The 25,878-nt window shown below is 51.7% G+C and overlaps 1 protein-coding gene across 2 annotated transcripts in view; it reads right to left on the reverse strand.

Moving 5' to 3' along the window:
- RFTN1 (raftlin, lipid raft linker 1) overlaps positions 1-25,878 on the reverse strand; it is a 232,212-nt gene that overhangs the window by 102,241 nt on the left and 104,093 nt on the right. For both annotated transcript variants that reach the window (XM_069568689.1, XM_069568679.1), the window contains exon 4: positions 7,111-7,219. In XM_069568689.1, the coding sequence (XP_069424790.1) occupies positions 7,111-7,219 (109 nt within the window). The remainder of the gene's footprint in view (positions 1-7,110; positions 7,220-25,878) is intronic.

Below are 25,878 nucleotides of genomic sequence, written 5' to 3' on the forward strand. Positions count from 1 at the left end.
CTTAATCCAGGCCCCGGGTTTCCAGCCCCGAGGTGCCCCCCCTCCCTGGTATCTGACCCGAGGTGTCCCCTCTCCCTGGTGTCTGACCCGAGGTGTCCCCTCTCCCTGGCGTCTGACCCGAGGTGCCCCCCTCCCTGGTATCTGACCTGAGGTGCCCCCCTCCCTGGCGTCTGACCCGAGGTGCCCCCCTCCCTGGTGTCTGACCTGAGGTGTCCCCTCTCCCTGGTGTCTGACCCGAGGTGCCCCCCTCTCCCTGGCGTCTGACCCGAGGTGCCCCCCTCCCTGGTATCTGACCTGAGGTGCCCCCCTCCCTGGTGTCTGACCTGAGGTGCCCCCCTCTCCCTGTTATCAGACCCCGAGGTGCCCCCCTTTCCTTGGTGTCTGACCCCGAGGTGCCCCCCACTCCCTCGTGTCTGACCCCGAGGTGCCCCCCACTCCCTCGTGTCTGACCCCGAGGTGCCCCCTCTCCCTGGTGTCTGACCCCGAGGTGTCCCCCAGTCTCTGTTATCTGACCCCGAGGTGCCCCCCACTCCCTGGTATCTGAACTCGTGTTGCCCCCCACTCCCCGGTTTCTGACCTCATGTTGCATCCCCCAGTACCCGGCAGGGGCCTGTCTCCCTTGCCCCCCCGTCCACATTCTAAGGGTTCCGTGGTCCAGTGAGAGCCAGCCCCCCGTCCACATTCTAAGGGCTCCGTGGTCCAGTGAGAGCCAGCCCCCCATCAACATTCTAAAGGCTCCGTGGTCCAGTGAGAGCCAACACCCTGTTCTAAGCATCGATCACTATATCCCGCAGCTTCATTGTAAAAGGAGTGAATCTGGGAAAGAGAGGCAGAACCTGAGGCCTGGGGGTGAGGCCCTGACGTCCAGGGGGACCAGGGCAGGGGTGAGACTTTCTCCCCCAGGCAGCCAAGCTCAGAGCCTCAGCCTCCCCCAAGGAGACGCCCTCAAGTTGCTCCAAAGTCTGTCCCCACGTACCAGACACAGGGACACCCAGCTGCCTCCAAGTCCACCCCCCTTGGGGCTCAGACGGCACCGTCTCGGGCCCCGAGGGCTCCCCAGAGGAGGCAGTGGGGCTCGGGGCTCGCAGTGTGGCCCCCGGACCAGAGAGACTGAGTCCCAACCCACTCCTCCTTTTCGGGGTAACTTCGAGCAAACCGTGCCTTAGTTTATTCACCCATAGTTTATTCACCCATAAAATGGGGACAGGCCTTCAGACCAGTGAGAGGGGGGCTGAGAGCATAGTGCTTGTCACAGCCCCTCAGCAGGGGATCTGAATCTGGGGGCTTCCCTCTGGGAGTCAAGACTCAGGTAAAACTCAATCAACCTACAGACGCATAGGCAGATGCCAGCAGCACGGAATACAGAGACCATCTCACCTCTTCCTGCCTTATTCCTGCCCCAGGGGAGTCCCTGTTCTTGGGCCCAAGGCTCCAGGTCACTTCCTGCACCTTCAGAGTAAGGACCCCCCCCCCCCCCCCGCCCCACTCCCTGCTGAGCGGTAAGCAGGGTCCCTTCCCCATAACCAGAAGAACCGCACACAGAACAGGCTTCTTTCCCCCTCTCTCCATCCTACACTCCAGCCAGGCCGGTCGTGGCCTGTTTGCAGCCTCGAGCCTTTCTGCCACACTTCCATCCACACCAGCAATAGCACTGTCCACCTGGCCACTCCCCTCTGCGAGCATCCCTCACTCACCGCTCCGAGCCGTCATTCCCCAGCCCCCAGGCCACCGGCTGGAGCCCTGCACCCCCCGCACCCCCTCCCACCACGGAAGGACAGCCGGGCTCATCACTCTGCAGTCCCAGCCTGAGACGAAGCCCCGGCCCTCTCGAGCTCCATCTAGAAAGGAGCCATCCCTGCCAGTGCGGACCCTGGGACGCAAATACCGTGCAACCCAAGCTAGAAACTGCACGATTCTGCAACGTTTCCAGTGCTTTCCAAACACCCAGGCACGTTCCCAGGAAGCTCGAAGAATGTAAAGTCCTCTGAAGATGAACGCGTAGGCGCCTCATTCTACATCACCCCAGCTGCTCTACAGTCCTCGGGGAACTCAAGGACAGGGCATCCCCGAAGGGTCCCGCAGGCCCGGGAGGACATGGCCAGCTGAATCCTTGTTTCAAAGCAAGGAGGCAGCGCTGACGCTCTCCCAGCTCTGCAGATCCGTCTCCCGAGCATTCGGTTCTAAGGTTTGGAAAACACATTTTCTCCAAATCTGCCCATAAATCTGCATCTTAAATGTTCTGCGGTCCATAATAAATAATTCACATCCGGGGCCAGCTGCGTGGGGCACAGCGGGATACGAGGGGAAAAACGCAACGCAGGAGCCCAGATTTAATTCGGTCAGAGAGCCCAGAACGCCACTGGGCCACACGGAAAGGAAGAGCGTCGTCTTTATACCCACTTGCTTCACCCCCTGTGCAAAATCGTGACAATGCAGGGCTGTGAATCCTGGCACCTTAAGCTCATTTTACACGATGCAGGTACAATGGCTTTATTTTTCCTAATTGTGGAAAATAATGAGATATCCTTCACCTCCCTCTATCTATGTTCTCTATCCAAAGGTGCTGCTCATTTACAACATTTGGCAGAAAAAAAAAAAAACAACAATACTGAGGCATTGTTCCTAAGGAAAAAATTAGAGTAGCTTTGAGTTTAATTCTACTGTGCGGAGAAGGAGATGAGCTTCTCCTGGATGATGGCACAGTGACAAAATGAGCTAATTACCATCTCATCGCAAGATGGATCTACTTGTCATAAGAACAGGAGCCATTATTTCACACAAAATAATGACCCAGATAAAAAGGAATGGCTGTAGGCAGTAGCCGCCAGAGACACAGCTTCATCTTGGCCTGAGTGAATGGCAATTAACAAGTGTCTTCACCGTGCGTGCGTGTGTGTGTGCGTGTGTGTGTGCGTGTGTGTGTGTGTGTGTGTGTGTGTGTGTAGGGACCACACCATTCATCAAAGATTTATGGAAAATACACAGATTTTTTTTTTACTATCTTTCTTCCCAGGGAACTCCTGTGGTCTTCCTCCCATGTGATGACAGACAGATTTTACGCCCATGTGAAATCCTGCCATCGGATGAACAGCTGTTGGCCCCGCAGAGAGCCCCCAAGCCCCTCTCCTTGCTGCACCAGAGGCGGTGTTTTCCCCAGAAATCACGTCCAACAACAAGAAACAGGAGCAGAGGGAGGGGCCCAGTCCCATCATTTTGTCCTGCTCCTCCTGGTGCTCATGGTCACAGGCCTAAAAACCAGAGCCGCAGCCGCTACTGAGAGCAAGACGGGCCAGAGCCTGCCGGGGGAGCCCCCAGCCACAGATGGGGCAGGGACACACGGCAAGGCCACCTCCACAGCTGGGCAATCCAGGGTGGGCTGGGGGCTGCCGCCACTCTGCTGACCACGACCCTGAACTGTGTCTCCATCGAGAGAAATAGGGTGAGAGACTCCGGGACAAGCTGGAGACCGGTTACGGGCCAGAAACCTCATGCTTCCCATGTGCGGACTGTCCAGCCTGCCTGAACCCCAGCGTGTTTATTTCAAAAACCGGGTTTATTTGAAAAACCTGCCTTACAGGTAAGGCAGGGGCATGGTGGCACGGTGGCTTCAAAAGTGTATCATTTGCAAAACATTAAAAACAGAAGGCTTTGGAGATTGTCACATTAAGTGAAGTCAGCCACACAGAAAGACAAGCATCACATGATGTCACTCTATGTGGAATCTAGGAAAAGATACAGACGAACTCATCTCCAGCACAGAGACAGACCCTCAGACACAGAAAACAAACTCACGGCTACCAAAGGGGAGAGTGGGGCAGACGGGGTTGGGGGCGGGTGAGGACTTTGGGATTGACGTATACACACTGCTGCTGCTGCTGCTAAGTCACATCAGTCGTGTCCGACTCTGCGCGACCCCACAGCCGGCAGCCCACCAGGCTTCCCCCATCCCTGGGTTTCTCCAGGCAAGCACACCGGCGTGGGTTGCCATTTCCTTCTCCAGTGCATGAAAGTGAAAAGTGAAAGTGAAGTTACTCAGTCGTGTCTGACTCTTCGCGACGCCATGGACTGTGGCCCACCCAGCCCCTCTGTCCATGGGATTTCCCACGCAAGAGTACTGGAGTGGATTGCCATTGCCTTCTCCAATATACACACTACTCTATATAAAATACATAAACAATAAGGCCCTACTGTGTAGCACAGGGAACTATATTGAATATTTTGTAATAACCTAAAAGGGAAAAGAATCTGAAAAAGAACACATACACACACACACGTGTACATATATAAGTATATATACATGTATAACAATCACTGCACTGTACACCTGAAACTAACATGATACGGCAAATCGACTATATTTCATTAAAAAAATAAAAAATTTTTTAAATGCTAATAACAGAATTCTTACGCAAACACAGAAGGAGCAGGAGGCAACGACTGATCTAACCGAATACTGAACAAAGCAGAAGATGCTGCTCCACACAGTCAGCCGCGGGGGAAGGAACGGTGGGACGAAAGTAAAAGTCAATCCACGAGTAGCCGACATCTTTCGGGACACACCCATCAGAACTCTGAGGTTCTATCCTGTTGGACAGACAGACGCCCACCTGCAGGAACCGCAGACACACAGCATCTGGGCATCCACCGACCAGGAAGCTCAGGACCTGTATGGCTACAAGGGAGAGGGCCCGTCCTGCAAGGGTCTGGTTGGCTTAAGACAAAAGCGCCAAATCCCTCGGTTTTAAAAGAGCCTGTTGGATGGTACGGCCAGAACCTATGCCCCATCCTACCAACTTGCCCTCAAATATTCTAAGCATCTGAATCCTCATTACAAAAACCATTTCTACAACCGTTCTTCCCCAGGACTCAGATCATGGGGGAAATCCCACCTCTAGAAGGTCTCCGCCAAGTTTATGAGGACAGGTCATTCACAGCAAATCCAAAGAAGATGGCTCTATTAATACGGACATCTCCTAGAGATACGAAAGCACCCGTGTTCTCAGGCTTACGCACGTGTGAACAAAAACTGCTTTTCCTCTGAATTCTAAGCAGAGCAGAAGGAATCCTCCATTGTCCGAGTAAAATTACCCAAATGTCTGACCAAAGAGGCCATCTGACTCCTGGGCTGTGGGTCTTGGCTCCCACCACACCTGAGTGATGATTCCCCGGGTGCTTGTAGAGCCTGGACACTCAACAAGGGTGAAGGGAGGGAGGCAGAGAGTGACCCCCCTCCCCCCGATAAAAAACCCAGAGTTACTGGCTGTGTAAAGGAACCACCCCGTCCTTTCACTCTTCTGCAGAACTCTCCACAACTCCCGCCGCCTTCCCGCCGCCGAGTCCTAGCCTGTCCTCCCGCCTCTCACGGCCCCTTTCGTGCAGAAGGCCTGATTTCCCTTTCATTCTGCTCTGTCCCTCCCACGGGCTGCTAGCATTGCTGGGAGGGCTCCCGCCCCCGCCCCCGCCCCCGCCCCCCACCCCCACCCCCACCCCCCACCCCCCACCCCCACCCCCACCCCCCACCCCCCACCCCCCACCCCCGACCCCGGCCCTCTGCAGCCCCATCAGACCTCATCCTGCCCTCTGGGCCTGATGCACCGCCCTGACCCCACACCACTGTGGGTCTCCACCGCTTCCCTCCTGCCCAGGCTCATCACTCATGTTCTAAAGAGACTCCCCCGTTGTATGGACACGAGGGCAGAAACCACGACAATTTTGTTCTCTGCATCCCAGCACACCGTACCATTCTTGGCCCAATGCTGACCACCTAAGATATTTACTAATAAGCTCACTTGTTGACTGATTCACTAATTCATGAATCAACTGGCAAACAGATGGGGAAACAAGGGAAACAATGACAGACTTTCTTTTCTATGGCTCCAAAATCACTACAGATGGTGACTGCAGCCATGAAGTTAAAAGACGCTTGCTCCTAAAAAGAATATTACAAAGCAGACACATTACTTTGCTGACAAAGGTCCATCTAGTCAAAGCTATGGTTTTTCCAGTAGTCATGTATGGATGTGAGACCATAAAGAAGGCTGAGCGCCGAAGAATTGATGCTTTCGACTGAACTGTGGTGTTGGAGAGGACTCTTGAGAGTCCCTTGGAGTACAAGGAGATCAAATCAGTCCATCCTAAAGGAGATCAGTCCTGGGTGTTCATTGGAAGGACTGATACCAAAGCTGAAGCTCCAATACTGTGGCCACGTGATGCAAAGAACTGACTCATTGGAAAAGACCCTGATGCTGGGAAAGACTGAAGGCAGGAGGAGAAGGGGACGACAGAGGATGAGATGGTTGGATGGCATCACCGACTCAATGGACATGGGTTTGAGCAAGCTCCAGGAGACAGTGAAGGACAGGGAGGCCTGGCGTGCTGCAGTCCATGGGGTCGCAGAAAGTCAGACATGACTGAGCGGCTGAACAACAACAACAGCTGACTGACTGTATCTCAAACATATCCTGATCACCTCAACAGGACGTGGGCCTGCCAGTGGTCTTGGAAGCCTGGGTAGGGAGGAGAAGGTGAGGATTAAACGGTGAACTCTGCCCCAGCTGGGCAAGGACACTCCTCCCACCATAAATGTCAGCACGCCGAAACTGAGTGCACCTGCAATCAAGCAGGAGGCCTCGTACGGCCCCAACAGAAGTTCAAGCCCAGACACATCTGCGGGCAGGAAATGGACCCCCTGCAACGAGGCAACTTCCCCCAGGGTGATCGTATGCCAGCGGTCACTGGACGGTGGCGCATTCCCGCTCGCTCTAGGACAGAAGGAGGCTCGTGGCAGTGAAGACCCACAGGGTGAGTGGGAGCTGGGAGCTGCGGGCTCACACCGCCTTGAGGATTTGAAGGGCTTCCTGGCCATGGGGCCAGCAGGCCTGCCAGCTATTAAGGCCACTCCATCCCTAAAAACACAGGGTCTGGCTTCCTGGGAGTGGGGAAAGCCACCTTGCTCCAGGGTCAGGGGCAGCCTGAGCAGGAAGGGGCGGCCCCCTCGAGGCCTCCCGAAGCCCCAGGTTAGAGCAGGCCTGTGGAGCGCATCCCACCCGCAGTCCCCTCGGGCGAGTGCCCAGCCAACCCATCCCACGGTCCATCAACTGCAGCACTGACCTTCTTAATGAACTCTGGGAGGATTTTTTGGTCCGTCAGGTGGTCTAGGGAAGAACAGCAATCTAACTCCAAGATGTAGCCTTCATTGTGAAGATCAGCGTTCTGAGATCTGAGAAGAGAAATACATACACACGTCAAGATTTTGCACGACATATATATATATGTATTTTTTTTAATCACTGGGGCGTTTAATGAAATCCTAACTTTTTTCCTTAAACAAATCACCCAAAAGACAGTTTTGAAAAAATAACTGATGGCAAACAACTCAAATAACATAGAGGGAGAGAGATCTACATCACGGAAAGACCTCTACGACGAGTCATCACGGAAGATGCATCATGAGGAACAATGGGCTCAGTACAATACGGCTTGTCTGTTAAACAAGCGCGCACACACTCACACGCACTCCAGTCATGTCGATTTCCTGTTGGCGGCTTCCACCCGCACGGCACAGAAACAGAGCTACTGGGACGCAGCGTGAACCAACCACCTCGGACAGCAGTGAGCCCCGGGGGACGCGGACAGCCCGGGTGGGAGCCTGGCGTGGACGCCGCTGGCGACAAAAGGGTCTCTGCCGGATCGCTAATCTCGCCACTCTTTTTTGGAAGAGAGTATAATCGTGCGTCACTGAGAAATTGTAAAAATCATTTGGAAAAGATTTTTTTAAAGAATTCAACCCCTCCAGAGGGCAATCTGGCAAAATCTATCAAAGCTAAAAACGCATTAAAGAAAGAATATAAGGCGTGGGGGGAGGGGCGTAAATTAGTAAAATAGGAGTTTGGGATTAACATATACACGTCTATATAACAGATAACCACCAAGGACCTACTGCACAGCACAGGGAACTCGACTCATTGCCTGGTAATAAGCCACAGAGGAGAAGAATCTGAAAAGGATATGTATGTGTGTACACGCATGTACGCGTGTCTGACTCTGTGTGACCCCATGGACTGCAGCCTTCCAGGCTCCTCTGTCTCCAGGCAAGAGCACTGGAGGGGCTTGCCAGGCCCTCCTCCAGGGGCTCTTCCCGACGCAGGGATCGAACCCGGGTCTCCCGCTTTGCAGGCGGATCCTCTACCGTCTGAGCCACCGGGGAAGAGCATACTATGCACACACACACACGTATATGCACACACGCGTGTAACGGGCTGTCAGGGCGGCAGTGTGGGCCATGTGGGCCACCTAGTCTCTGTCGGCGGGGCGGAGCCTGCTCTGTGCAGGGTTCCAGGTGATGGGCTGGCAGGCCCGTGTGACTTTGCTTTTCTTTTGGGAAACGCCCCTGCTTGGTGTTCTTCCCCAGGTCTCTCCTCCCAAGGCCCTCTCGCTGAGAACACTGTTGGCTCTCCACGACTCTGACAGGCGGAGGGCCGGCCTCCCTGGGTGCGGCAGCTGTGGGGGGCTGCAGCCAGCCTCCTCGTGGAGCCGGCCCTTCTCCAGGAGGCCCCCGTATCCTCAGCGGAAGGTCCTGAGACGTCCTCAGCTCAGGACGCCAGGGCAATGCATGGGGCCACCTCACAGAAAAGAAAAAGGCACTGTGTACACGTATGACACACACATGTACGGCTGTGTACTGCAAATGAGTTTTCCATGTACACGCATGTACAGTAAAGACTATATATATAGCTGAACCACCTTGCTGTACACCTGCAACCAACATGATGCTGTAAATCAACCACACTTCCATTCAGAAAAACAAAGAGACTCCAAGGCAACGAAGCACGCATCCGAGGACAAGAGCGGCCGTGAAGGCCTGCCCCCAGCAAACACCTTCAGCCCTGCGGTCAAGACAGAGGCGCCCGCAGGCGGTGGGCTGCTTCCCTGTCCCCGCCACACACACACGCACGTGACCCAACTCTGGACACACCCAGCAGCAGTCACCAGCGGGAAACCTCATCACTCACGCCTCTCCTTTGAGGGACCCCAGGATGATACTCGGGGGCGATGGACTCCTGGGAGCCACGTGGCGGTCAGAAACGGAAGTGGACTGGTGGGCCCGGTGGGGCATCAAACCACAGGAGGCGGATGGCAGCCACGGGTGCACGGACTGGGCCCTTTCCTCGGGGCGGGGGGGCAGGCCTGGGAGACCAGGGCAGGCTCCCCAGGGCTCACGCCGTATGCACAGCGCCTCTCCAAGGCCAAGGGCAGGGCAGGGCCCTCCCACCCACCCAGAGGGTCCCCACCATGGAGCAGCTGCAGCTGCCCTGTGAGAGCCGGGGTAGCCCGGACAGACACCTCCACGCTGAACTCTCGAGACACGCATATTCCACAAGCAAATGATTTCTGCATGCCTATTTGCTATAATATTTTAGGAAGTATTTCTAAAGTGATTTATGCCGCCATGAACAATGAAACTCAGGACTTCCCTGGTGGCTCAGTGGCAACGACTCTGCCTGCCAATGCAGGAGACACAGGATCGATCCCTCGTCCAGGAAGATCTCACGTGCCTCAGAGCAACTAAACCGATGAGTCACAACTACTGAGTCCATGCCCCCGAACCCGGGAGCCTCCAGTCCTGAGCCCACATGTGGCAACTACTGAGTCCTCAAGCCCCAGAACCCACGCTGCACGAGAGGAGCCCCCACCCTCCACAACAGAGGATCGCAACTCGAGAAAGGCCCATGCCGCGACGAAGACCAAGCACGGCCACAAAGAGATAAACAGATGATTTTTTTAAACAACACTAAAATTAAAAAAAAAATTCTAAAGTGGAAAAGTTAAAGAGGATTTGGATTTCCCCACATGTGCAACTGTGATTAGGTAAGCAAGTGTCAATAACTTATTTTGATTTTAATTTCCCCACTAACAAATCCTTTCAGGGGAAGAGACTGAGACACGGACTTTTGAAATGTGAAAGAATCGACTGATTCCAGACTGGCTCTGCTGGAATAAACTAATTACAAAAGAATCAACCAATTCTGAACCCCCACCCTTCTCACCTTAAAACTTCCTCAGAGGTTTGACTCGTGTTCCTTTTTCCCCCCATGTTCTTTTTCCCCAGGTTATTCTCACCCTGCTCTGAACAAAAGACACGCTAAGAGGAGCTAAAGCGGAAGATTCCAGACTTTTCAAGAGAAGACTTAGCCAACACGCTGTCATGTGTGTCCTGCAGGGGTCTCAGACAAGACGGGAGCAGCAGGAAGAAAGCCCTAGGATGGGCGATCCCAGCTGCTGTCACGTAGGGACATCAGACTGTACGAGATCATTTACAAATACCCACTGACATTCTAAATGACTAGGGTGAAAAATAGTGATCACTGAGCTCAAGTCAAATGGGCGTCTCTCCAAAGATGACATCCACACGGCCAACAGGTACATGAAAAGACACTCAACATCACCAATTATCAGAGAAGCGCAAATCAAAACTGCAGTGATACCACCTCACGCCAGTCAGAACGGCCATCACAATAAATTCTGGAGAGAGCATGGAGAAAAGGGAACCTCGTCACACTGCTGGTGGGAATGTGCGTTGGTACAGCCACTCTGGAGAAGAGCATGGAGGCTCCTTGGAAGCTGAAAGTGAAAGCTGCCTAGTTGTGTCCAACTTTTTGTGACCCCATGAACTATGAAGTCCATGGAACTCTCCAGGCCAGAATACTGGAGTGGGCAGCCTTTCCCTTCTCCAGGGGATCTTCCCAGCCCAGGGATCAAACCCAGATCTCCCGCATTGCAGGCAGATTCTTTACCAGCTGATCCACAAGGGAAGCTTGGAGCTTCCTCAAAAAGTTAAAAATACAACTACCATGTGATTCTGCAATCCCACTCCTGGGCACGTATCTGGAGAAAAACATAATTAGAAAGATACATGCACCCCGATGTTCACTGAAGCGCTGTCTACGGCAGATAAGACAGGGCTGTGCTGTGCTTGGCCCCTCAGTCGTGTCCAACTCCCTTTGACCTAACGGACAGTAGCCTGCCAGGCTGAGATGGACTGAACTGAGTCTCTCAGTCATGTCTGACTCTTTGTGACCCCATGGACTGTGGCCCGCCAGGCTCCTCTGTCCATGGGATTCTCCAGGCAAGAGTACTGGAGTGGGTTGCCATGCCCTCCTCCAGGGGATCTTCCCAAACCAGGGATCGAACCCAGGTCTTCGGCATTGCAGGCAGTTTCTTTACTGTCTGAGCCACCAGGGAAGCCCAAGAATACTGGAATGGGTAGCCTATCCCTTCTCCAGGAGATCTTCCCAACCCAGGAATCGAACCCAGGTCTCCTGCATGGCACACAGATTCTTGACCAGCTGAGCTACCAGGGAAGTCCAACAAGGCATGGGAGCAATCTAAACTCCAGATGAGTAGCTGAAGAAGACGCGGTGTGCGTACACACACACACACAGACACACACAGACACACACACAGATACACAGAGACACACACACATACATACAGAGACACATACACACAGATACACATACATACAGACACACACATATACACACAGAGACACACACATACACACAGAGACACATACACACAGATATACACAGACACACAGATACACACAGATACACACACACCGAGACACACACAGAGACACACACACATATACACAGAGACACACACACAGAGACACACACAGAGACACACACATATACACAGAGACACACACACAGAGACACACACAGAGACACACACATATACACAGAGACACACACACATATACACAGAGACACACACACACAGACACAGACACACACACAGAGACACACACAGAGACACACACAGAGACACACAGAGACACACACACACAGATACACAGACACACACAGACACACAGACACAGAGACACACAGAGACACACACACATACACATAGAGACACATACACACAGACACATACACACAGATACACAGACACACACACATACACACAGACACACACAGACACACACAGAGACACACACATACACACAGAGACACATACAGACACACAGACACACACATATACACACACATATATACACACAGACATACATACACACACAGAGACACACACATACACACAGAGACACATACACACAGATACACACACACACAGAGACACACAGACAGACACACACATACACACATAGACACACAGAGACACACACATATACACAGAGATACACACAAACACACACACAGAGACACACACACAGACACACACACATATACACAGAGACACATACACAGACACACACACATAGAGACACACACAGACACACACAGAGACACACAGAGACACACACACATACACACAGAGACACACACACATATAGAGACACATACACACAGATATGCACACACACACAAAGACACACAGACACAGACACAGACACACAGAGACACACACATATACACACAGAGACACACACACATATACACAGAGACACATACAGACAGATATGCACACCAGATATGCACACACACACAGACACACACACAGAGACACACACAGACATACATGCACACACACACACACATATACACACAAGGACACACACATATACACAGAGATACATATACACAGACACACACACATATACACACATACATACACACAGAGACACACACACATATACACAGAGACACATATACACACACACACAGACACACACAGACACACACACAGACACACACATACACAGACACACACATATACACACACAGACACACAGAGACATACACATACCAACACACACAGACACACATATACAGACACATGCAGACACACACAAATACACACACACAGACAGACACAGACACACAGACACATACACACACATATACACACATACACACACATACACACACACACAGAGACACAGACACACATATACACACACAGACACACACACAGAGATACACACAGACACACACACATATACACACACAGACACACACACACATATACACACGCATATACACACAGAGACACATACAAATACACACACAGACATATACACATACACTGACAGACACACACATACACACACATATACACACACACACATACAAACACAGACACATACACACACAGAGACACACACACAGAGACACACAGACACATATACACACAATGGAACATTACTCAGCTACAAACAGAATGGATATAATGCCATTAGCAGCAACATGGATTGGCATGCTGCTAAGTTGCTTCAGTCGTGTCCGACTCCATGCAACCTCACAGACGGCAGCCCACCAGGCTCCCCTGTCCCTGGAACTCTCCAGGCAAGAACACTGGAGTGGGCTGCCATTTCCTTCTCCAATGCAGGAAAGTGAAAAGTGAAAGTGAAGTCGCTCAGTCATGTCCGACTCTTAGCGACCCCATGGACTGCAGCCCACCAGGCTCCTCCATCCCTGGGATTCTCCAGACAAGAGGACTGGAGTGGGCTGCCACTGCCTTCTCCCTGGATTGGCACAGGGATTATCATATTCAGTAAAGTACACCAGACAAAGACAAATATTGTTACTTTCGCTCATGTGTGAAGTATTTAAAAACCATACAAATGATCTTTACAAAACAGAAGCAGCCTCACAAACATGGAGCTACAGTTACCAAAGGGGAAAGACAGGGACAGAATGAGGAGGTTTAAAGGAGTTTGTAATTGACAGATACATACTACTATATACAAGATATAAATAGTCAGCATTTTCTGATCCATCAGGGAAAAGAATCTAAGGAAATAACTAAATCACTTTGGTGCGCACGTGGAACCAACACAACATCATAAATCAACTCCAATAAAAAAGAGTCTTCCAGTAAGAAAGCAAAAACACAAGAAAGTCAGCCTTGTTTCCCGTTTGTGGAACACTCAGAGTGAGAGGAGGGAAGCTGGGCGCCTCTTTCAGCAACTCAGGGCCCAGCCCCAGAGGACAGTCATTAGTACAGGGTCTACTAGCTACCGGTTCTTACTCTGGAACAAGACGTACTCTGAGGAGGAAGGCAGCTCTGGTTCATTTCATCAGAGCAGTAACTCAGTCACAGCACAGAGGGGCAGAAGCCGGCACCGCTGCAAACATGCTGGAGGGAAGATGGAGACTTCCGTCTTGCTCTTCGGTCACTTGAAAGCAAACCCACGCATTTCAGAGGAGTACACGAGCAGCTAAGAGGGCCCCCGCCTTTAGAAATAACTCCACAGCTTAAATGAAAGGGTCGGAACGGTGAAGACTGGCTGCAGGGCGGGGGAGGTGGCAAGGCCCTTGAGGGCTCTGAGGACAGACGCTGGCTACCCACCCTCAAGTCACACTCGGCGAGGTGCCAGCCCGAGACAGCTGTGTGTTCAGTCGTGCCCGACTCTCTGCGACCCCATGGTCTGTAGCCCACCAGGTTCCTCTGCCCATGGGATTCTCCAGGCAAGAATACTTGAGTAGGTTGCCATTTCCTCCTCCAGGGCATCTTCCCAACCCAGGGATCGAACCTGCATCTCTCGTGTCTCCTCCATTGGCAGGTCAATTCTTTCCTGCTGCGCCACCTGGGAACCCCGGGTAGGCAGTAGAGTCCCTCCTTGCCACTGGTCCTACGAAAAACAGCATCAAATCCACAAAAGCGTGACATTTGCCTAGAGCGCCGTCAGAGGGCGCTTCTGGGCGCCTTCTGGGGGTCAGGCGGGAGGGGGGGCAGTAACCTGGCTGCTCAGGTGAATGTGCCCTAAGGGGACCCCCAGTGACCCCCCCCCCCACTTCTGGCGTTCACGTCTTCCTACAATCCCTCCCTGAGAGAGGGCAGGACCTGAGGCTTGCTTCTCATAGACAGAGCCAGGCAAGGGGACGGGCGACCCCCGTGACGACGTGACACTGTAAGGCTCCATCTTAGCAGGGGTGAGCCACTCGCTGCCTGTGCTGGCCGCCAGGCTGTGAGAGAGCCATGTGGGCAACAGCCGGCGCGAAGCAGGGATCTCAGCCCTAGGAGATGAAATTCTGCCCACCACCAAAGGGAGCCTGGCGCAGAGCCTTCCCCAGCCAAGCCCTGATGAGGCCGCAGCCCCAGCCCACACCTCTGCTGCAGCCCCACGAGGCCCGTAGCCAAGAACCCAGAACAGCTGGAGAAACTGAGGTCATCGACGCATGCTGTCTGAGCCACTAGGCTGGCGGTGACATCACAGAGCAAAGAAAACTCACGCAGTGGCCGAGCAGGAAGACACGGCAGCTTCATGCTCAGACCAGGCCTCCTCCTGAGGGCCACGTCTAGGCCCCAGGATCCAGCCAGACTCCTGAGAACAGCCTCTGCCACGTGACGAGGGCTTCAAGTCCCGGAGGACAAGGACCACCCCAGCATCAAGAAGCAGACATGCCCCAGAAGTGGGTCCAGGAACCACGGGCTGGCCCCCAAGGGACCGCAGCACAGCAGGGGAGGGGTCCTGCAGCCAGCCGAGGTGCTAGGAATCCTGAAGCCGCATCCCTGCCTCAGCAGCATCTGCCTCCCTCCCGGGGGGAGGGGAACCCCACCTGTGCTTCCCCAAAGGCCTCGCCCTCGTGCTGTCCTGGAAAAGGCCACTGGAAACCACCAAACTTCCCCCTAGACTGAAGCCCCCATTCAGGCTTCCACTTCCCTAAGGGACAGAAAGATCTGGGTCTAAATAGTCAGAAAAAAGCAAGACACAGACTGCATTTCTGGAGATGCAAGATTAACTACCAGCCAAAGCCTCTCTGGGGCTTCCCTGGTGGCTCAGCTGGTAAAGAATCCGCCTGCAATGTGGGAGACCTGGGTTAGATCCCTGGGTTGGAAAGATCCCCTGGAGAAGGGGAAGGCTACCCACTCCAGTATTCTGGCCTGGAGAACCCCATGGACTGGGATCCATGGGGTCACAGAGTCAGACACAACTGACTTTCACTTCACTTCAGTTCAAAGCCTCTCTTATCCGGAAATTACCACAAAATACACCGAGATTACATGCAGACACTCAGAGAAGAGCGTTGCTAACAATGAAATATACTTCCCCACCTCCCTCCACCCCTCCCTGCCACAGTTTCCTCTAGGTTTATTAGAGGCTACAGGACCTAGAGCTACCTAGAGATGGCTCCCAGAGGTGTGCCTTTGGACAGTTGATTAAATGTTTCATGGTTCGGTTTCCATCACCGTTCAATGACCAGCCATCTCTTGGAGTCCCTGTCAAGATTAAATAAGACAAAAATACGCCCAGCGCTGAGCACAAGGCCAGGCAAGAAGTCTGGGGTCCTCACACACGAGCAGCTGCCGAACCACTCCTATCATCTGGTAGTGCACTCCTGGCCTTTATCGCGGTCCCTAATCACTCGTGCACACAACGGATACCGACCACGCTACTGTCACGCGGCAGACAGTCTTCTTTAGCACGGGTCGGCAGACAAGACAGACGAAACCCTGCCCTCAGCGAGCTCACAGCCGGGGGGAAGGGGACAGGCGGCTAATGAGAAACACCCATGTGCACTTGCAGCACGTCCCACGGCGGCAAGCACGAAAGAAAAACGAGCCAGCAGGTAAGGAGAAGCAGGCGGGGCGGGGGGCAGTGTCCACGCAGTTTCTGTGAGGGGCTCAGGGCAGTCTCCTCGAGGGGGTGACACCTGGATAAAGGTCTCTGGGAGGCAAGGCAGTTGGCCGTGCTGACAGCCGGGAAGCAAGCTTCCAGGCAGAGGACCAGCCAGGGCAAAGGCCCTGGGGTGAAACGGTACAGAAAGGCCTTGCGGCTGCAGCTCACTAAACAAGGGGCAGAAGAGGAAGAAGAGACACACCAGAGAGCCAGTGAGCAGCCAGAAAGCACAGGCCTCACAGGCCACGGTGACGACACTGGCGTTTACTCAGAACGACAGGGGAAGTCCTTGGAGGATGCTGAACAGAGAAGTGATAGGATCTGATTTATTCTAAAAGGATCCTTCTGGGGAATTCCCCACGGGCCTAGTGATGAAGACTCCACGCTCCCCATGCAGGGGGCCTGGGTTCAGTCCCTGGTTAAGGAACTAGAGCCTGCCACAACTAAGGGTCTGCGTGCTGCAACTAAGGGTGCTGACTGCCGTGACTAGGCCCCGGCTCCGCCAAATAAATGAATGAGCAAAAATAAATATTGTAAGACAGGATCCACCTGGCTTCAGGGGACAGCTAAGAGACTAACCCAGCGGTCCAGGTGGGAAGTGGTGGCCCAAAGTGGGCTGGTAGCAGTGTGACAATGGTGGGAAGTGCTGGATTCTGGATATATTTTCAAGGTGGAATCTCAAGACTTCCTTATGAAGAGTTTGTGTGAAAGCAAGCAAGCACATAAGGATGACTCCAAGGGGTTCTGCCCCAGCAGCAGAGAATGGATGCTGCTGTCAGGACTGTGACGAGGAAGGAAGGCTGTGCGGGCAGCGTCCCGGGGAGAATTTGGTGTTCCATGTCCTGAACTGGACACACCCAGCAGACAGCCAAGCAGAGGTGTCTGCTGCTGCTGCTGAGTCGCTGCAGTGCAGCCCCATGGACGGCAGCCCACCCAGCTCCTCTGTCCCTGGAATTCTCCAGGCAAGAATTCTGGAGCGGGGTGCCATTTCCCTCTCCATCGCATGCATGCAAGCCAAGTCACTTCAGTCGTGTCCGACTCTGTGTGACCCCGTAGATGGCAGCCCACCAGGCTCCTCTGTCCACGGAGCTCTCTAGGCAAGAATACTGGAGTGGGCTGCCATTTCCTTCTCCCAGAGATGTCTAGTAGAGAACCAAACTTATGTTCGAGTCTGGACTTCAAGAGACAGGGCTAGGGAGGTCAGTTTGCAAGGTAGCAACTTCCAGATGGTAGTCAGACCACAAGACTGGGTGAGATCTTAATTAAGACAGGGAGAGCAGTCAGGACTGAGCCTGGGGGCCCTCCACCCTGAAGAAGGTGGGAAGGAAAGAGAAAGCAGCCAAGGAGACAAGGAAAGGGCAACTACAGCGGAAGAGAGGAAACCGAGAGGACGCCCTGTCCGGGGTCACGTCCAGGGGGCACATCTGGGGGAGGGAGGAGCCGCCAGGCTCATCGCTTCATTCACATACTTATGAGATCCTCTTCAATTGACTTATCCTCTTGACAACCCAAGAGAGAAACTAGATTTGACACAGTTCAGTTCAGTCGCTCAGTCCTGTCTCTTTGCAACCCCATGAATCACAGCACGCCAGGCCTCCCTGTCCATCACCATCTCCCAGAATTCACTCAAATTCACGTCCATCGAGTCAGTGATGCCATCCAGCCCTCATCCTCTGTCATCCCCTTCTCCTCCTGACCCCAGTCCCTCCCAGCATCAGAGTCTTTTCCAGTGAGTCAACTCTTCGCATGAGGTGGCCAAAGTACTGGAGTTTCAGCTTTAGCATCATTCCTTCCGAAGAACACCCAGGGCTGATCTCCTTCAGAATGGACTGGTTGGATCTCCTTGCAGGGCAAGGGACTCTCAAGAGTCTTCTCCAACACCACAGTTCAAAAGCATCAATTCTTTGGCGCTCAGCTTTCTTCACAGTCCAACTCTCACATCCATACATGACCACTAGAAAAACCAGAGCCTTGACTAGACGGACCTTTGCTGGCAAAGTAATGTCTCTGCTTTTCAATATGCTGTCTAGGTTGGTCATAACTTTTCTTCCAAGGAGTAAGTGTCTTTTAATTTCATGGCTGCAGTCACCATCTGCAATGATACACCTGCAGATTTGATACACCCTATGGCAAAAAAGGCTTTGCAAAGAGATCTGTTCAAATTTAATATATGACTATCCTGTTAAATCGGATAAGACAATGGCATCCCACTCCAGTACTCCTGCCTGGAAAATCCCATGGATGGAGAAGCCTGGAAGGCTGCAGTCCATGGGGTTGCTGAGGGTCGGACATGACTGAGCGACTTCACTTTCACTTTTCACTTTCACGCACTGGAGAAGGAAATGGCAACCCACTCCAGTGTTCTTGCCTGGAGAATCCCAGGGACGGGGGAGCCTGGCGGGCTGCCATCTATGGGGTCGCACAGAGTCGGACATGATTGAAGTGACTTAGCATAGCATCCTGTTAAATGGGCTGATGGTGAAATTTGTCTAAGATGTGGGTTCCAAATATCTTGGCTTCTTGAAAAAAAAAAAAAACAAACCATCCTTGTGCCTTTGGGTCATTTCTCAGAACCAGCCTGGAGGAAACATTAACTAAAAAGGGCCTCTGATCCACCTCATGTCTTGGGGCCCCAACTAAACACACTGCAGAGTTGGGAGGGGTTCTTTCCAGCCACTCCAAAGGGAGTCTCTGAAAGACAGAGGGAACAAAAGCCTACAGAGCATAGAGGGCTTCCCTGGTGGCTCAAATGGGAAAGAATCTGCCTGAAATGCATGAGACCTGGGTTCGATCCCGGGGTTGGGAAGATCCCCTGCAGAAGAAAATGGCAATCTGCTCCAGTATTGTTGCCTGGAAAATGCCGTGGGCAGAGGAGCCTGGCAGGTTTCGTTCCATGGGGTCACAGATGGTCGGACACAACTGAGCGTGCACACACACACACACACAGCACAGATGTGAGGTCCTGAAAGCCAAGAGTGAACAAGACAAGATGAGTTCAGGTTCTCAGAGCACAGCAATAAAGCATCAGCAAAGCGCATGAACAGAGCACTCCCCACCAGGTAAGACACTGGAGAAGCAACTAGCGCTTCACAGTCCAGCTTATTTTTTTTTTTAATCATTAACATAACAACTAAATGCTATGGTATCCTGGACTGAGTCCCACAACCAGAAAAGGACATTAACCGCAAAACTGATGAAATCCAAATAAAATTCACAATTTAGTTACCAGCAACGTACCAATGTCCATTTCTTAAGTTTTGACAAATGTACCACAGTAAGATATTAATGATGGCGGAAACTCGGCGAAGGGTATAAGGGAATTCTCTTTAATTTCTTTGAAACATTTCTGTTAAACCTGAAATTATTACAAATAGTAATTTACTTCTTTTCAAAAGAGAAAGCAAGCCCTCAGCTACGCTGGGGTGAGGATGCTTGTTTGCTTTGATTCTGTCATGTTTAAAGTCAGCGTTTCTTGTCCTAAATTGCACCAACACCCCTGCCTGACCATCCTTTTCATGTAAGAAGCTCCTCGAGGGACTTCCCTGAGCTTAAGTGGCTAAGACTCTCTGCCCCCAACATGAGGGCCCAGGTTTGATCCCTGGTCGGTGAACGGGACTCCACACTCCACAACTAAAGGAACCTGCCTGCCGCAAGTGAGACCTAGTACAGCCAAATAAACACATAAATTTTTTAGGACGCTCCTCAAGTCACAGGAAGACAATGAGTGAAATAACTGGGTCTGAGGGAAAAAAGAAATTTCATGGGAAACAGACGGGGAAACAGGGCAAACAGGGTCAGGCTTTATTTTCGGCGGGGGGGGGGGGGCTCCAAAATCACTGCAGATGGTGACTGCAGCCATGAAATTAAAAGACGCTTACTCCTTGGAAGGAAAGTTATGACCAACCTAGATTGTATATTCAAAAGCAGAGACATTACTTTGCCAACAAAGGTCCGTCTAGTCAAGGCTCTGGTTTTTCCAGTGGTCATGTATGGATGTGAGAGTTGGACTGTGGAGAAAGCTGAGCGCCGAAGAATTGATGCTTTTGAACTGTGGTGTTGGAGAAGACTCTTGAGAGTCCCTTGGACTCCAAGGAGATCCAACCAGTCCATCCTAAAGGAGATCAGCCCTGGGTGTTCTTCGGAAGGACTGATGCTAAAGCTGAAACTCCAGTACTTTGGCCACCTCATGTGAAGAGCTGACTCATTGCAGAAGACTCTGATGCTGAGACGGATTGGGGGCAGGAGGAGAAGGGGATGACAGAGGATGAGATGGCTGGATGGCATCACCGACTCAATGGACGTGAGTCTGAGTGAACTCCGGGAGTTGCTGATGGACAGGGAGGCCTGGCGTGCTGCAATTCATGGGGTCGCAAAGAGTCGGACACGACTGAGCGACTGAACTGAACTGAGGGAAAAAAAAGAATAATCTTCTTTGATGTGCTCCAACTTTAGACCCTGGAGCAGGTCAACAAGCAAACCCTGGGCTCAGTGACTCAGGCCGGGTGTCCCTCAGGCGGGCATCTTCCACCCCGGCCGCACTCAGCCTCTGGCTCAGCTGGGGAGCTCCTGCAGATTTTGCTTTACTTGGAGTGAGGGGCAGCCTGGGCCATGGGGCTCTGGAAACACCCCAGTGATTCTAGCAGGCAGCTGGGCTGGGAACTCACGGCCTGTGTTCCAGCCGCCTCTTTCCTGGAGGTCTTCCTTGGCGATAACGGAACGAGTCAGTAGGAAGGGAGAAACACAGACAGAGGGACCTGGAGAGATCAGCTGTGTCTACTCCAGTCTCCTCGGAGGACAAAGCTCCCAGGAAAAGGACCCGACCTTGTGGAAATACAAGAATGCACGACGCTGTCTGTGCCTCTTTCCATTAGAAACACTCGGACGTGCTCCCCACTCATCGCTGTGCTCGCTCTTCTTACTTTCTCCTGTGGTGAAACACACGTGACGTCACACCGACCATCTCAGCCGCTTCTGAGCGTACAGCGTCACCCAGTCCACTCACAATGCTGTGAGCTGTCGCCACGGTCATCTCCAGGACGTCCTCCTCACCCCAAACCGTACAGACGGGACTTGGGCCAACCCTGAACACAGCCATGTAAGAGAATTCGGAAAAACGCTCGTCAAACAACACGCGAAACCAGATTCAGACGCTGAGTGTGTGAGCACAGACCTTTCCTGGAGGTGAGGTGGGGTGGCAGAGAGTCTACATACGGACGGGGCCCCTCAGAGGAGAGCACAGCAGGGCTGTTTCAAGCCATGTGAAAGGTCACTCACCCTGTGTCACGCTGCCTGCACCACTCAGACGCAGACTCACGCCCATCACCGCCATCACAGCCGCCAAGGGTTACGTGGCCGTTCCCCAGGGAGGGCCAGAAGGTCAGACCAAGGGCAGCGACCTCAAAGGGCCCATGGACGTTGAGGGAAAGAGGGTATTTTTTTGACCAAAGTACATAATCTAATTGCTTCGCTCTCACATAAAAGACAGTAAATTGGTCGTCACATCCACCAAGAATCATGATCCCTCCTGTCTTTCTGCAAACACAGGGTCCAGTCTGGCTTCCTTCCACATCACCATTTCTGAGAGCAACATGGCTGCAGATGAACTTGACCAACCAGGAAAAGCCCCAGTGCCCGCGTGAGGTCAGGGGTCAGGCCAAGTCACCACGGTCACACTGAGGGGCCAGCCAGAACAGTGGAAAAGCTCGGTGAGACGGGCAGCTCTAGCCAAGCCATCGCTGGAAACTCCGGGCCAGGGCTGCCAGACCTTCCAATTCTTTTAAAGAGGTTACTACGTTGTGCTTTTATGTTGGCCACAAACGTCAAATGTTGGCTCTAAGCAATGTTTATGAGTAGCATGTAAGCCAACGTCTTTGGGATTGACTCTGACCTCTTGGCCACCAGGCCCTGGGCCCTGAGATCCATACCCAGGGCCCCACTGTGAGTCACGGAGGCTGGACGCCAGGCGAGAGATAAGAGGGAACAGACTGTCTCACGGGCTCAGCATCGGGACTGCTGACCCAGAAACCCCAGCCCGGCATGTCACCCCTGGGGATGACTTGGCCAATTCTTCCCATGACCCGGATCAGGACTTGACGCTGACCTGCCTGATCTCACGGCGGCTGGGACAGAACCCTTTTCTAAGCCGCTAAAAGGACGTGCTTGCAAGCCATGGTTGCAACACTTCTGGGTGCTTTAAACATTCAACATGATCACGGGCAAAAGGGTTAATCCTCATATTATTCCAGTGAAAGGCCAAGCAGTAAGTTGAATACCTATTTTGGCCTCATGGACAGATCTGAAATCAGGCCACTAAAAAGCAGATGCCCGTCAAAAAACTACTATAAACTATCAGCTTCAACAATAAACACGTTAATAAAATCTACCATACACATGTCTTTTAAATAATAAACATGTAATAGATCTCACTCCAACTCATTAATCCCTTAGACAGCTTCCAAGACCATGAGCTGAAGCAACATCTTCTTTTCCCAGGACACAAAGTACAGTTTGAACTTGAGTTATGCCAAGAAACGAGGGGGAATGTCTCGTTCATCAATAGGGCTATTTTTGCCTCTTTTAGGAACAGTCAGAAAGAGATGGTGACAAACATAAGCTTAGATCACTAGGCACTTCTCCAACGAGGGAAATAAAAATCACTAAATGTCAGCTGACAGAAACAAATTCTCTATCTCTGGGAACAGGAAGGGATTTTAAGCTATTTCCCTCAAGGCAATGCCAGGTTCAAGGAAAATGATCAGAATGGTGTTCTGTGTGTGTGTGTGTGTGTGTGTGTGTGTGTTTTAAGGAGTAATAGGGAGGAAAATGAACTACAGATCTGAAAAAGATCCATGAGTGAAAGAAAAAGAATGTTTCTTTTAGCTTCATAAGCTTATGTAAAACTGAAGACAATAAATACATCTCATTTATCGTCCCTTTCTTCATCATCTGCTTGGCCACTGACCACATGTAGGGCTGGAGTTAGAGCCCACTCTCAGGAAACTTAACAATCCAGCATTTCACTTAGTGAAATGTCAGACAGGGAAAGACAAATGCTGCATGTTATCCCTTAAACGTGGAATCGAAAAGACAAAGCAAATTATGACAAAGTGGAAACAGACTCAGAGGGAGAAAAACCAGTGGTTAACAGTGGGGAGAGCGGAATGGGGAGCAGCGATTTAGGGAGAGGGGTTTCAGAGACAAATTACTGTGCATAAAATAAGCTATAAGAATATACAGTACACCACGGGGAACATAGCCAACATTTTACAATAACTATAAACGGAGTGTAATCCTTAAAAATTGGGAGTCACTATGTTTTACACTAGAACTTACACAATTTTGTAAATCAATCACACTTCAACAATTAAAAAAGAAACTTGGCATCTACAGGCATCTATCTACCCAATACTGCTATTTATTCTAAACACAGAGAAAAGTGAAGTCATTCAGTCATGTCTGACTCTTTGTGACCCTATGGACTGTAGCCTACCAGGCTTCTCTGTCCACGGGATTTTCCAGGCAAGAGTGCCGGAGTGGGGTGCCGTTTCCTTCTCCAACCATAGAGAAGAGCTATGAAAGTCCAGTTACTTCTAGAGTCAGGGACCAGGGAAAGTTTTAAAACACCAGGAGCATGTCAGCTGAGTCTTTGAAGCTGTGAGAACATCAGTCTTGGGACCATGGGTAAGACATTCCAGCCACTGAGAACGGAAGTTAGTGAGGATCTAGACGAAAAAAAAAAAACCCGCATGAGTTACATGATGGAAGGAATAAATAGGTCAATCTGGTAAAAGATACAGGAAGGCAAGGTTTGCTTTGCTCTAATTCAGCTGGTGTAAACGCAAGCCTGACAGATGAAGGGGTGAGTCTGCTGCTGGAGTGGGTCTGAGATGTAGTCCTGGCTTGAGCAGAAAGGGAGAAAACGCAGGCGGAAGAACTGGAGGGGTCGCGACAGGACAGGCCTGACCTTCATCCTGAGGAGTCAGGAGTGGTCTTAGACAGAAGAAGACAGGAAAGTACAGATTCTAAGAAGACTAAGCAAGCATCGCTGGGTGTGATGAGGCGGAGGTGAAAGGATATTTCAGGAGAGCAGAAATGAGAGCTAAGATTTTTCGCAGAAGGAGTAGCTGGATGGGAGAAAGATTCGAGGTGTTTCTTATCTCTGCAGTTGGCGGTGGCTGGGGTCGGGGGAGAGGGACAGACCGCCGCTCCCCAAAGATGCTCTAGTTCAACAGGGAAAAGAGTACTGACAATTCCCATGAACTCCTCTTTGCAAAATGAACCAAATCTACAAAAAAAAAAATAAAAGAGGCTGCTGGAGCCCACAGCTTCCTCTAACAGGGACGCTTGAGAAATGCCTGCCGAGGGCTTCCCTGCCATCCAGCGCTTGAGACCCTGTGCTTCCACCACAGAGGGTGCCAGCTCCATCCCTGCTCAGGGAGCTAAGGTCCTGCCTGCCGCAGGCCGAGAAGGGTGGCCAGGAAATACGTAAGTAAATCAATAAATTTAAACCTACTTTATTGAAAAACAAGAAATGCTTGAGGAAGAGAAAAGCCAAGTGAACAAACCCAAGTGAATTTTTCAATAAAGCACCTAATTATGGAGCTTAACAGGGGAGTGTTGAAGTAGGAAGCAGAAGGAAAAGAAAGAACTCCTGAGGGGGTCACTGCCCTGTCTTCTCCCTTCTTTTTTCACCAATAGACATGCACCCCAACTGCGGATGATGGTTTGGTATCCCCAGGAACATTCCAGAAAGGATGGGGGGAGGGGTGCAAGTGGGACCCTAACCACACACTCTCGCAGGGAGCTGTGCACTGCCAGTGGGTGCAAGGCATCATGGGTGCCTAACCAGCCACGCCTGCTATTTATTCCACAGAAACCTTGCCACATCCTGCCTCGCTCTGTGTGTTCTCTGGTTGATAGGCCATCAGCAAGTGCACAACATAAGGAGTTCACCTTTAACCATGAAGGCAAGTAAAGAAGCTAACAAACAAGCTCTGCCCCAGCGGTCCCTGTGCAACGCTGCTGTGAAAGAAATTCAATTTCCACCACACTGGACTACAGCTAAGAGAATCCCCACTGCACGAAACGGGACTTGGGGCCGAGTCCTGCTTCCTCGTGAGCTCTGCAAGCCTCCTCCTGGCTTTGAACTATATGGAAATGATGAATAGTAGTGCTGACGCATCAATATTATTTTCATAATGCGTATTTATTATTTAACAGAACACCGAATAAAGGCGGGTCTGCTCGGTACTTACTGGCTCAGAAAAGTCACAACATCTGCAGACAAA

The sequence above is a fragment of the Ovis canadensis genome, chromosome 1, assembly GCF_042477335.2.
Source record: "Ovis canadensis isolate MfBH-ARS-UI-01 breed Bighorn chromosome 1, ARS-UI_OviCan_v2, whole genome shotgun sequence".
NCBI classification, from domain to species: Eukaryota; Metazoa; Chordata; class Mammalia; order Artiodactyla; family Bovidae; genus Ovis; species Ovis canadensis.